The sequence below is a fragment of the Staurois parvus genome, unplaced genomic scaffold, assembly GCF_062004578.1.
Source record: "Staurois parvus isolate SC_StPar_1 unplaced genomic scaffold, SC_StPar_1.0 ptg003811c, whole genome shotgun sequence".
NCBI lineage: Eukaryota > Metazoa > Chordata > Amphibia > Anura > Ranidae > Staurois > Staurois parvus.
Genome location: NW_028321607.1, coordinates 30,001 through 42,500, shown reverse-complemented (window position 1 = coordinate 42,500; position 12,500 = coordinate 30,001). Strand labels below are relative to the sequence as shown.

The following is a 12,500-nucleotide window of genomic DNA, read 5'->3' as shown; positions in this document are numbered from 1 at the left end:
TTTGTGGTACTATAATAAATCTTTGCTTAATAAATTTCTAATCACACACACTGCCCCCTTCCCACCGTGCCAAATTGAAAAAAAGGAATGTTGTTTTCCCTATAAGATAAGTCCTGGAAGCAGATCACACCTATATCATGATGGAGATTTTTTTTGTGTGGAAATGACCAATCAAAGACTAATATAATGCTTATGCTGTTGTCACATGACTCTAGCATCATTCTGCATATATAAGCTCACTTTTTCATTAAAATAAACTAGAAGTATTCATAGACTGAACTTGTGTGTCAGCGTGAATCCCTTACAATGTGCGCAAATTCAAAAGCTATTGTCATAAATTAGGACAGGAACAGATAAGCAATGGATGAGTCAGTCCTTGACTAAATCAACTTCAAACCCAACCCTACTCCTAACCCACACCCTACCCAAAACTCAAAAACCACCCCCTACTCAAAACCCTTCTAACATTCCACTGCCTCCTTGTAGATAATCATGTTAAGACTCCCATGTGCTACTAAACACATTACCATCACTGTTGCGGAGAGGTTGGTGGAACAGAACACACAGAGAGCAGTGGTACATACAAGGCTTTTATTGAGTGATATGGAGGAAACATGATGAGTATATCTGGCAAAATAAAAGTTAAATCCATACCACAGGGTGTCACAGATGACAAGACTTACCAAGTTATTGTAGGCAATGCGGGGGCAATAGTCCGTTGCACTGTCTATGTTAAAAAGCAAGGTGGTAGACTGTCAGGCAAGGAGTTACGTCCGAGTAGCACACAACAGACAGACCTGGGGCAGGCAATGATTAAATCCAGGTTATATCATCAGCACAGGCGTGGAAGATAACAGGGCAGCAGAACTTGAGCAGGCAAGGGTTAATTACAGATTGAATCCTCAACACAGGGGACAGCACCCAGCAGGCAGGCAGAAATCAGCTTGGCAAGGATTAAATTCAGGTTGAGTCCTCAGCACAGGAGGTGGCACATGACAGTGCGGCAGAACTCGGGTGTGCAAGGATTAAGTCCAGGTTGGATCATCAACACAGGGGGCGGCATCAAGCAGGCAGAGAGGAGAGAGTTAAATCCTTTGCACAGGGTAGCAATTCAGGGACTCACCAGCCAGCAGTGGCACCAACAGAGGAAGTCTAGGCAGCTATTCAACAACTCCTCACGGGTCTTCAGAGGGCTGTATGTCTTGGTTGCAGTTTCAAGATCACACAGGCAATGTAGAACCACAAGTCCCAGGATTGCGCAAAGCACAGTTCAATGCATCACCTAGAGAGGCCTGCAGCCAGAAGTTACTCTGTCCATCCTGAATTAAGCTCTGCCCATTCTTCCCCCAAGCACCCAATGCCAACAAGTCTGGCAAGAGCTCAATCTCATTTTATACCCCCTGCGGTCCATATGAACTCCAAATTTTAAGTAAGCAGACCAGCTGACTAATAGACACATGTGTTGATTTCAAAAAACACTAAAATAAAAATAGAAAATCTAAAATTTCTGGGGAAATTGTGTGAAGTATTCTTGCAGTCAACCGTAACAAAGTGATTGATGAAATGTAAGCAGTGAACATGGCAAGCCTGATAGTGATAAATGAATTTCAGATTGTATTTTGCAGCTCACAGTTAGCCTGTTGACTCAGCTGCCTGTCAATCATCTTTGGTTGCTATAGCAAGTCACTCAGTCAGGAAGCTGACAGACTTTTATAAACACACTTCTCCAACTTGGCAAATTCACTGGCAATTACCATATTTAAAAACTTTTTATTTTTATAAGTATAAATGCTACTACTAAGAGCCTTATATTGTGATAATCAATAGAAGCAGAGCTAAAGTTTGATGTATAGTATGTCTCTGAAATATTAAAAATGAAGGCACAGTTGCATTTTAAAAATGTAACTTAAAATTTATGGTGGCTCTGAGTGAAGTTTCTCTTAAAGTCAATGTGAGTGGTGATGTTCAAAAAAATGTTCATATTGTGAAAACTATCAGGAGTATGGCTTAGCCGTGAACATTTTTAGTGACAGCCGATAGCTGAATGTTTTTATATAAGATATGTGTAGGTGGGCTTGAAAATGACAGAGTGATGGCAGTTTACAAATCATGTTATGATTTTTCCTTCAACCCTGTAGCTGTGCTCTGCTTCCACTGTAGATGCAGCATTCATTCCTACTGTAAAATTTAACAAAAAAAAAACAGAGATTAATCTTAAAAAATTCAGCAAAACATTCCACAAAGTGATAGCACAACAATCGTGAACAATACGCACGTTTCCGTATATTACTTGTCTATGTAGTGTAAAAACTGTAGTATTATTTAGGGTGGTAAAATTGGCTATAATAATAAAAAAAAGAATAATTATATATATGTGTGAGAAAAAAATAAGTGTTCCTAAAAGAAGACATAATAACAGGAAGGGGTCGCCATTCAAGAACACTTATTAACAGGAAGGGGTCTGCTATGCAAGAACACTTAATATTTCTTATCTCCATCACAATCACTCTGCTGCCTCCTTGTGGATGATCATGGTATGACTTGCCTATGTTATGATAGGCATTACTCATGCTCTGCTGCCTCATTGTGGATGATCCTGGTATGACTCCGCCTGTGTTACACACATATTACTGACATTATGCTGACTCCTTGTGGATGATCCTGGTATGGCTGTCCTATGTTACTATACATATATTACTGTCACTCTGCAGCAGCCTTGTGTTTGATCCTGGTATGACTCCCCATGTTACTATACACACATTATTAATAACACTATGCTGCCACACTATCAACTAACCTCTGCACCCTTACAACAATAAAAAAAAAAAGGTAATAACCAATAGAAGACAACAGCAATCAAAACCACAAGCCAACAAAGAGCGCGCACAATAAGCACATACCCTGACCCTAAAAAAAAAATGTTAAACAGCAAATACATTGGCCTGGCTTTACACAAGGGAATGACAGGCCCTTATTGCTGCTGTGTATGAACAGGACTGCACAGCAGCAAAGAGGCTGGTATTTAGATGTGTACATGTGTCTAAGGCAAGGACATTGTTTAGTCTGCTGCACAGTCCTGTTGCTTGTTCAGATATAACAGCAAATACTTTAGTACATCCACCCTCAGACACATGCACACAATGAAATATCGGGCTCTTAGTTGATGCACAATCATGTTTGTTCAGAGACAGCAGCACAGAGGCTGGTATTCCATTGTGTGCATGTGGCAGAGGAAGGCCGGGATCAAGTCTTTGCTGCTCTATCTGAACAAACAACAGGACTGTGCAGCAGATTACACATTGTCCCGGCCCTATTCAGCCACATGCATGCACAAGAATAGCAGCCTTTTGGCTGCTGCATCTGAACAAACAGGACTGTGCAGCAACAAAGAAGCAGCCGTTCTGATGTGTGCATGTGGCAGAGTAACGCTGAGCCAATGTCTCTGAACACACAATCATGACTTTGCAGCATTAAAGAGGCTGGTATTCCATTGTACAAATGTGACTGAGTAAAGCCGGACCAACATCTAAGCAGCTGCACAGTCCTGTTTGTTCAGTTAAAGCAGCAAAGACTTTATCCCGGCTTTCCTCAGCCACATGCACACAACAGAATACCGGCCTCTTTGATGCTGCGCCTGAATACACAGGATTGTGCAGCAGCTCAGACATTGGCGAAGGCTTCAGGTGGTTCTAAAGGCTAAACATGTTATACCTTTATGTATTCTCTGCATTAAGGTAAAAAATATTCTAGTAATCGTTCTGCCACCTCACCGCCCCCCCTTATACCTACCCGAGTCCTGTCATGATCCAGGGCTGTGCACATTTACATCAGCTTTCTCCTCTCTGCTCACAGAGGCAGTAGTGTGAGCCATTGGCTGATGCTGCAAATCAAATCCTGCAAGCACAACGGGGTCAAGCTTCTCTGTATGTGTCAGCAGACACCCCCTGCTTATCTCAGAAATGAGCCGCAGTTGTGCCGAATATTAAGTGGCTTGCTACTGGGGACAAAGAAGAGGAAGAGCTTAGAATGCTTACTGGGGACTCCAGAAGAGGAGATTTGTGGCTGCTTTGTGCAAAACCATTAAACAGAGCAGTTAAGTATAATATATATATTATTAATTTTTATTTTTTAAATAGCCTTTAAAAATTCTTTACTCAGCTGCATACAACCACAAACACACCAGAATTCAAGCCTGATATTAAAGTGTCTTAGCTGCTGCAATCTTTGCCTGTTCAGACTGAGCAATAGTGAAGAGGCTGGTATCTGGTGTGAATGTGTGAGAGTGTAAATCCTAGCGGATGCACAGTCCTATTTTCTAGTTCTGAAAGATCAACAGCGAGGAGGTTGGTGTCTGATATGTGGTTGTAAACTCATCCTACCTTAAGTCACAGGGTGTCCTCGCTGCTCCATCACTTCTTCCCATAGTCCAACCCAGGAGAAGTACTCTGTAGATGACGGGACGTCTCTGACATCTGGCAGGCAGATCACAGCTTCTCTCTACTCTGACCAAGAATGAAGAGTATTCTGAGCACAGAGAAAACAATCATAAGACAGTGAGTAACCATCTATGCCTGGAGACACCATACACCCCCATCCCACCCCTCTATCTCACTGTCCCACATCTGTCCATCTATGCCTGGAGACACCATATACCACATCACTCCCCTCTATCTCACTGTCCCCCATCTGTCCATCTATGTCTGCAGACACCATATACCCCATCCCTCCCCTCTATCTAACTGTTCCCCATCTATGTCTGGAGACACAATACACCCCCATCCCTTTGTGTTTGTGAACTACCTAGACTTGTCATAAAAATGCATCGAACAACATGCACCAAACCCAAACTCTGGGGCCAGCAGCAATCCCCTCCGCATAGCCACACTATCAAGCTAACGCCCAGACCCCCAAAGCCTGATAACATCACGCAGCTTACAGGGGATCCTGAGTCGGATGGCTATAGTCAGCAGCAGCTTCCATCGGGCCTGACTGGTCCTCTTGAGTAAAAAACTGAAGCCTTGCTACACAAATTATGCGCAATAGTGCCAGAGGAGATTACAGTTGCCTCTTGAAAATTATCTTCTGATCTGCTTTGAGATAGAAAAGAATTGAGCCATCGTGCCCATCAACTAGAACATATGGATCTGGTGACTACGGTCTTGGAGGGCCATGAACAGGAGGTGGATGATCTGCATGCTGAGATGGACACCCTAAAAGATAAATTGAAAGAAGCTGAGAATAGAGCCCGAATATACAACATAAACAGTGTCAGCTGGAATCAATAATAGCTTCAGCCTCGGCTGAATTTAAGCAGGTACCTACCCCATAGAACCGTAGGTTGTTAGATCAGGCTTGCCTGGAACTGGATCTCTGTTTGACTGAAGATACCAGAAAAGTGATTTGTGCCAATAATGAGCACTGGTAGGGCCAAAGAGAATGGTCTCTGTAAGAAAAGAAATTCACACACACCAAGCCTTTCAAAGAGCAATGTAAATCTTTCATTAGACTCCCTATATATTGTATCACAGAATGGACTTTGACTGGATACTTGTAAAGGCTGTGTATGTCAACAATGTAGATTCTCCCATACAGCAAAAGTGGGTAACTGTTACCTGTATCATAGTAGAAGCCGGTGCTGTTCGTACAGAGAAATTATTGGATGCTATTCCTGCCTCTTCCAAGTATACGAATATTGTGAGTTCAGTTCTATGATAGATACACAGCTTTGACATGCATGTATTCAGATTCTAATGAACTCATTATGGGTATCATAGAAAAGGAATTAATCAACATGTAATCCAAGAAACAACATGGAGTTATGGGAAACAAAACGGCAGACAAGAACAACATACATTTCCCTTCCATAACCCTATCCCTTTTACCATTAGCCGCCCCCCCTATGGGCGAATGGTGGGCAACAAATGTCATCAGCATTCAGGGTGGATGCCATATGATGTCCTCCCGCACATGCTCAGATTGGGCTCCTGCAGAGCAGCGCGATCTGTCACCGGCGGTGTAACTCGGACACGGATGATGACAGATCGGAGTACCGGCCCCTGTTGCCGGTACCATGTGACCTGCTGTGAACAATCACATGACAGTTGTGGCCAAATCACAGCTAAGCACCAAAAAAAAAAAAAAAAATAATGAATCTATGACATTCAGGTAAATACTTGCTTATAGCAAAGTAATTCTTTCCTATACGCTAAATTTAAAAAAAAAAAAATAAAAAAAATTACTTACCAAAATTAGTACAATGATACTATGGTAACATTGTACTACTTTGGTCATAGTGAACTATTAAAAAAAAAAAAAAAAAAAAATTTTTTCATACTGTCACCATTCAGTGTCCCTGATCACAGCCATGCCAGTTATATGATGACGCTGTACTGCACTGGTGACAGGATGTAAAAAAAAATTTTGGAAAGACATTATTTTAAATTTTCAACAAAATAATGACCAAAAAAATAAAAATTCAAAAAAATTGACATTCCTATTATGAAGTACGTCGGACGGTCTACTCTGCAAAAAGGGGTCATTTGGGGGATATCTGTACTGTTCTGACATTTGGGGGATATCTGTACTGTTCTGACATTCTTGGACCTCAGGAAATGACATTGGCTGTCAGTACTTCAGGATTGATCAATATTCAGATCTATCCCATAGATTGTGAACTCTATAACTTTCCTACAAACTAAATAATACATCTTAATTTGTGTTATTTTAAACAAAAACATGGAGCAGAATACATCTCGGCCTAAATTTATGAAGAACAATTATTTATTTGCAAACTTTTCTAAAATAAAAAAATAAAAAATTGTGTTTTTATCCAAAATTTTGGTCTTTTTAGTTAATTTATCCAAATATAAAAAGCCCAGCGGTGATTAAATACCACCAAGAGAAAGCTGTAGTTGTGTGAATAAAATGATAAAATGTTAGTTTGGGTACAATGTTGTATGACCGCGCAATTGTCATTCAAGGTGTGAGAGCGCTGAGAGCTGAAACCTGTCCTGGGGGGGGTGGGGGTGACAGTGCCGGTATGGAAGGGATTAACAAGGATCTATTGAAGGAAAGTCTGGAGACAGCAGCTGCAGTAATAGAAAAGAAAGAAAATTATTTTTGTAAAAATTTAAAAAAATAAAAAAAAAAATAAAAAAAAACATGAAAATAAAGGTGTATTTGTGAGGAAACAGCGGTGACCTTTCCCTGACAGAATGTGACAGGACGGCGCACTTGTCAGTCAGAGTGGGGCTGTGATGCCAGCTGCTGATTGGCCAGGAGGGGGGTGAGGGTGAGTCTGAAGCCAGCAGTGGCAGGTGAAGGTTGTGTCTGGCAGAGCTCCGGCACCGGCTGCTGATTAGGCAGAAGATGGAATCCTGCAGCCCAGGAAGGTGTGAGTCTGGCTATGAGGAAGGGGATGAAGAGGCCCCTGTCCTCACTACGGATGAGAGGCTGTTCCTTGGAACACAGGCCGTAGTCAGTTGGGGGAGGCCGCAGCCAGGTGAGAACCAGGCCGCAGCAGCAGCGAGACAGGAGAAGGTCCAGTTACTGATGGAGAAGCTATGCCGTGTCTTTGAGGTGGGGATGGCGCACTTGGCCAAGCTGAGGACCTCCAGAGACAACATGAACAGTAGCAGGAGGAGCAGCTGCAAAGCTGACATTGACAGGCTGAAGGGCCTCTGTGGTGACAACTTGGATTTACTGAACAATTTGTCCAAAAGTGGCCCCGGGCAGCGTGAGTCATTGGTGGACATATTACACAGAGTGAAAGCGGCCAGTGGACTAGGCAGCCAGGCCTCTCGCAGGGCCAGGGATGGACTTTCACCTCAGGTGACAGGGGTGGTGGAGACCCCAGAGGTGGGAGCTGCAGCTGAGGTGGACCCCCCCTTACAAGCAGCAGAGAGTGATACAGATATGGACACAAGTCTGACTGAAGGGGTAGTGGATCCCATGACTGGAACACAGAAGGAGGTGACTGCCCAAGCAGACTTTTCAGTCAGGAAACCTGTCGTTGTGGTGCAGAAACTGACAGAAGAGTGTGGAGCAGCAAGTCATGTGAAAGGTGTGAAGAAGAAGCAGCGAAAGGTAAAACATGAACATTCACAAACAGTATTGTCATCGAGTGGCCGCAGCAAGAAGGCGCCGGTCTCACAGACGGCATCTCCTGCACGTAGACAAGCTTCAAAGGCTTCAAAAATGCCGCCCGAGGCTTCCAAAATGGCGGCCGCAGCTGAGTGTAAACTCGGACCCGCCCAGGGTCATTGCCAGGCTACTGTACCAGCTTCTAAAATGGCGCCCGCAACTGAGTGTGAACTCGAACCCGCCCAGGGTCATTGCCAGGCTAGTGTACCAGCTTCTAAAATGGCGCCCGAAGCTTCTAAAATGGCGCCCGCAACTCCCGCCCAGGGTCATTGCCAGGCTAGTGTACCAGCTTCTAAAATGGCGCCCGAAGCTTCTAAAATGGCGCCCGACGCTTGTAAAATGGCGGCCGCAGCTGTGTGTGAACCCGTACCCGCCCAGGGTCATTGCCAGGATAGTGTACCAGCTTCTAAAATGGCGCCCGACGCTTGTAAAATGGCGCCCGAAGCTTCTAAAATGGCGGCCGCAGCTGTGTGTGAAGCCGTACCCGCCCAGGGTCATTGCCAGGATAGTGTGACAGCTTCTCATACGGCGCCCGCGGCTGAATGCATGCAAGGACCCGCCAAGGGTCATTCCCCAGCTAGTCAGCCGGCGCCCGGACATTCTGATATCCCTACAGCGACACCCGAAACGGACGGTATCCACGGACCCGCCCAGGGTCACTCTACCGCTCATCGGGAGGAGGACTCTGATCTACGAGTGCAACTGGAAGAGGGAGGAACCGGCGCCGTGACACCGAGACCGAAGAGGAACTTACCTGCATCCCAAGCGCCCCTGACATGCGGACAAAGCAATGTGCCAGCTTCCAAGATGGCGCCCGCGGCTGCGCACACACCCGGACCAGCCCACGGTCAATCTCAGGCATCACAGTCGGAGGCAGAGGCGGAGCACAGCAGGAAACCAGAAGTAGGCGTGGCCAGCGCCGTGACACAGGAAGTCACACAAAAGACACATGAATCCGAGGACTCAGGGACTGGTGAGACTGTACACACAGGGAAAAAAGGTCCAGAGTGGGGGGACTGTGAGCCGGGGGTGTTGGAGACTCCTTGCCCTGCTACAAGTTACATCAGGGAGCAGGAAAGGTCCCAACAACAGGAAGTCTGTACAGAAGTGGTCCCTGGTAATGCCGATATGGCGGTCTTAGGTGCGGGGTGTGGTGTGGACTCTCCCTCCCCTAAACCCCCCGCAGGTCCCCAGGACCTCTGTGATAGGGCCCCTACAGGTAAAACGGGGGAGGTACATGGGCAGAATGGTTCTGGGGCATCCGCTGCCCGCAAAAATCCTGACAAATGTGTAAAGTCCCAAAGGAAGGCTGAAGTGTCTAAGTCTGCCCCTGTCCCTGCAAAAGCTGCTGACAGTGCCCGGAGGGAGCCCCAAGGTGCCAAAGTTGGTGGGGTGCAAAACCTCCCCCCGGATAGTTCCAACACGGTGGCGTCCCTGCAGGAGGGTAGATCCTTTGCGGATGTCGCAGGTGCCAAAGTGAGGCAGGAGCCCTCCCATGGCCAGTTTGGCCCCCAGTCTTTTGCAATGCCCCCAAGTTTCCAGGGAGCTGGGACATGGTCCAGAGTTACTGGTGGTCCAGAGAGGAGAAGACGGAACGTGGTCCAGCTTAAGTGGCAGGGGGAGGGTCCATGCCCAAGTAGAGGGGAGGTGGTGGACAGAGTCCTCAGCCTGGGCTTCAAAGTCGCGGATATATTCGCGGTCATACACCCCCATGGTACGTCTGAATTTGATGTCAGCTTCCTAACCCCTATATTAATGGAATTTTTTTTCATGAGGTACGATTTGGTCAAGTCACAGACGGCATGGAAGGGTTTCAGACTGGTGGCGATTTCCAGGCAGGAGGAGGTCAAACAAGTCACCGTCATGGTAAGAAATGAGTCTCTTCCTCAGGAGGACATCGTCACTTGGTTGAGCAGATTTGGTCAGCTCCAGGGTCCGCTGAGGAAGAGACTGGACGAGAAGGGTATCTGGACAGGCACGTGGACTGCCCATGTAAAGCTGGGTAGGAGGGGCCTGTCAGTCTCTCACATCCCTGCCAGTGGATTCATCGGCAGGGATCGCATCCTGGTTTTCTACCCAGGACAACCAAAACTGTGTTTTAAATGTGGGAGCCCGACCCATTTTAGCGCAGACTGTACGGTGCAGCGATGTATCCGATGCAACGGAGTGGGTCACGCCGCAGACGTCTGTCACATCATCGTCTGTAACTTGTGTGGGGTAATAGGCCACCCCTTTAGTCGCTGCCCCAAGGCCTTTAGAGGCCATGCAACCGGTCAGGAGGAACCTCGGCCTCCGAGGGAGTCTTCGAGGACCCATACTGCTGCCACATCTCAGGATACTGTCACAACTGCCCCGCCGGTTAGGAGGAAGACCCCGGCACAACTAAGGAGATCTGAGAGGAGGAGACAGGAGTCTGAGCATGCAGGGCGTGCCAGTGTTACGGACCAGGATAACTCTGAGGTTGAGTGTCAGGCCAATCAGAGTGAGGTCCCACCTCCCCAGATAGAAAAACTTCCTCCTTCCCCCCCTCCCCCTTCTACTCCGTTGGTCCCTCGGCCCAACACTGAAACATGTCAGGAGGAAGCGAGCACGGTTTGCACGCCGGTGCCCCCTGCTGCCGAACATTTCTGTGGCGCCCTCAAAGTCCCAGAGGGGGGAGGTGTGCAGGCCCCTAGTACACAAAAACGTACCAGGAGGCAAACAAAGGAGCTGACTCCCACCAGTGGTGAGAGCGCAGGGGAGGTTTCTAGAGATGACTGGCAGGCACATAGAAAGAGGAGGAGGAAGAAAACAAAGGGGGCTGTGGAGCAGCCTGGTGTGCCCCGGTCTGGTGGTCATCAAGGGCCCCCGGATGATGGTTTTCTGCACCTCAGCAATATATTTTCTGTGTTGTCCTCGGAGGAGGACGAGGACGAGCAGTCCTCGGTACATGAAATGGACGCTGTGGATTAAATGTTTTTCTTTTCTGTATGTCAAGGTTGAGCATAACCACATCAAACACTAAGAATGGCTGTACCCGCTCCATGTCGTCTCGCGACCATTAATGTCGCGAGTATTCGCTCTACGGCGGCTCGCTACATGGCCTTTGATTTTCTCAGCCGAGTTGAAGCTGATATTTTATTTTTGCAAGAGACCTGGCTAGCATCTGTGGCGGAGATGCACCTTGCAAAGAGGGAGTGGAGGTATGGGCCCTCCCTCTGGTCTCTTGCGGCCGAGCCCTGTAGTGGAGTTGCGGTCCTTTTTAAGACCGGTTCGGTGGCATGCCGACGAGTGGTTGAGGTGGAAGTCGGCAGATGTTTGGTGGTAGACGCTGTCGTGAGGGGGCAATCCCTTCGCCTTATAAATTTCTACGGCCCTCAGTCCAAGAGGGCGAGGAAGAGCCTCCTCACGGCAGTCAAGCCCTATCTTTTTACGTCCCAGCAGGTGGTCTTCGGCGGTGATTTTAACACCATCACTAGGCCGAAGGACAGGGCAGGTGCCGGAGGCCCCCTGGGATACGATAGCATCTTTCTGAACAGCATAGTCAGGGAGTCCGGCTTGGTGGATGTGCACGTTCGACACTTCCCCAACCTCACCGGTTTCACGTACGCCCGAGGTAGTTGTAAGAGTAGACTAGATAGGTTTTTTTTGAAGGGGGACTCTGTCTTTGTGGGCCCTGTGCTACAAACGGTAGAGTTCTCCGATCACGTTTTGCTATCCGTCACTCTGAGTGTTGCCGAGACCCCTCAGAAAGGGCGGGGCTTGTGGCGTCTAAACGTGACGCTACTGGAGGACTCTGCTGTTAGGGAAGCCTTTGAGGCCTTCTACACGGATCAGGCCTCGCTCCTTGAGAGCGGCTGCTCCCGCCTCGAATGGTGGGAAGCAGTGAAGAAGAGATCTGAGGGCTTTTTCCGTGGGGTCTCAAAATACAGGGCAGTCTCAAAGTACCGAGCCTACCTGGGGCTGCGAAGGCAGCTAGACCGCCTGGTGTCCTCGGGAGGCTCCCAAGAGCAGATATCCACTCTAAAGCTTCAACTAAGGGAGTGCCAGTATGACCGTCTCGCCTCCCTCGTTCTCGAGAGGGACTACGGGAAGTTTAACTCCCCGGACCCTTACAAGAACTGCGGTGAGGCGACGAGTTCGAAGGTCATACACGGCCTGATCGACACTTCGGGAGTCCTGGTCCGGTCCAGGCCGGGAATTCTGGGTGTGGTCAGAGACCACTTTTCGGGCATCCTGGAGCGGAAGCAATTAGACATGGAGAAAGCCAGACGTTTCCTTGACGAAACACCGCTGCCGGCGATGTCTGACTCTCCCGACTCTTTGACAGAGAGGATTTCAGTGGCTGAAGTAGAGCAGGCCATTGACTCGTTGTCATC

General features: G+C 47.5%; 1 protein-coding gene and 1 long non-coding RNA gene across 5 annotated transcripts; one reads left to right on the top strand and one right to left on the bottom strand.

The window, feature by feature from the left end:
* Positions 1–577: 577 nt before the first annotated feature.
* LOC149427382 (uncharacterized) lies at positions 578–6,725 on the bottom strand. 4 transcript variants are annotated; one of them, XR_016311298.1, is made up of 5 exons: positions 5,613–6,130; positions 5,323–5,443; positions 4,937–5,210; positions 4,380–4,524; positions 578–2,178 (listed from the first exon to the last, which is right to left on the bottom strand). It is a non-coding gene; the product is annotated as an uncharacterized LOC149427382 (long non-coding RNA). The 4 variants fall into 4 exon arrangements; XR_016311299.1 differs by having other exon boundaries at positions 578–2,175; positions 3,790–4,524; positions 5,323–6,725; XR_016311300.1 differs by having other exon boundaries at positions 578–2,175; positions 5,323–6,715.
* A 1,684-nt stretch (positions 6,726–8,409) lies between these two features.
* LOC149427381 (uncharacterized) lies at positions 8,410–11,094 on the top strand. Its single transcript, XM_089668084.1, has one exon. The coding sequence runs from the start codon at positions 8,440–8,442 to the stop codon at positions 11,092–11,094; it is 2,655 nt and encodes an 884-aa protein (XP_089524210.1). The 5' UTR covers positions 8,410–8,439.
* Positions 11,095–12,500: the final 1,406 nt, after the last annotated feature.

Coding starts and splice junctions, on each gene's coding strand:
- LOC149427381 (XM_089668084.1), top strand. CDS start 8,440: ATGGCGCCCGAAGCTTCTAAAATGGCGCCCGACGCTTGTAAAATGGCG.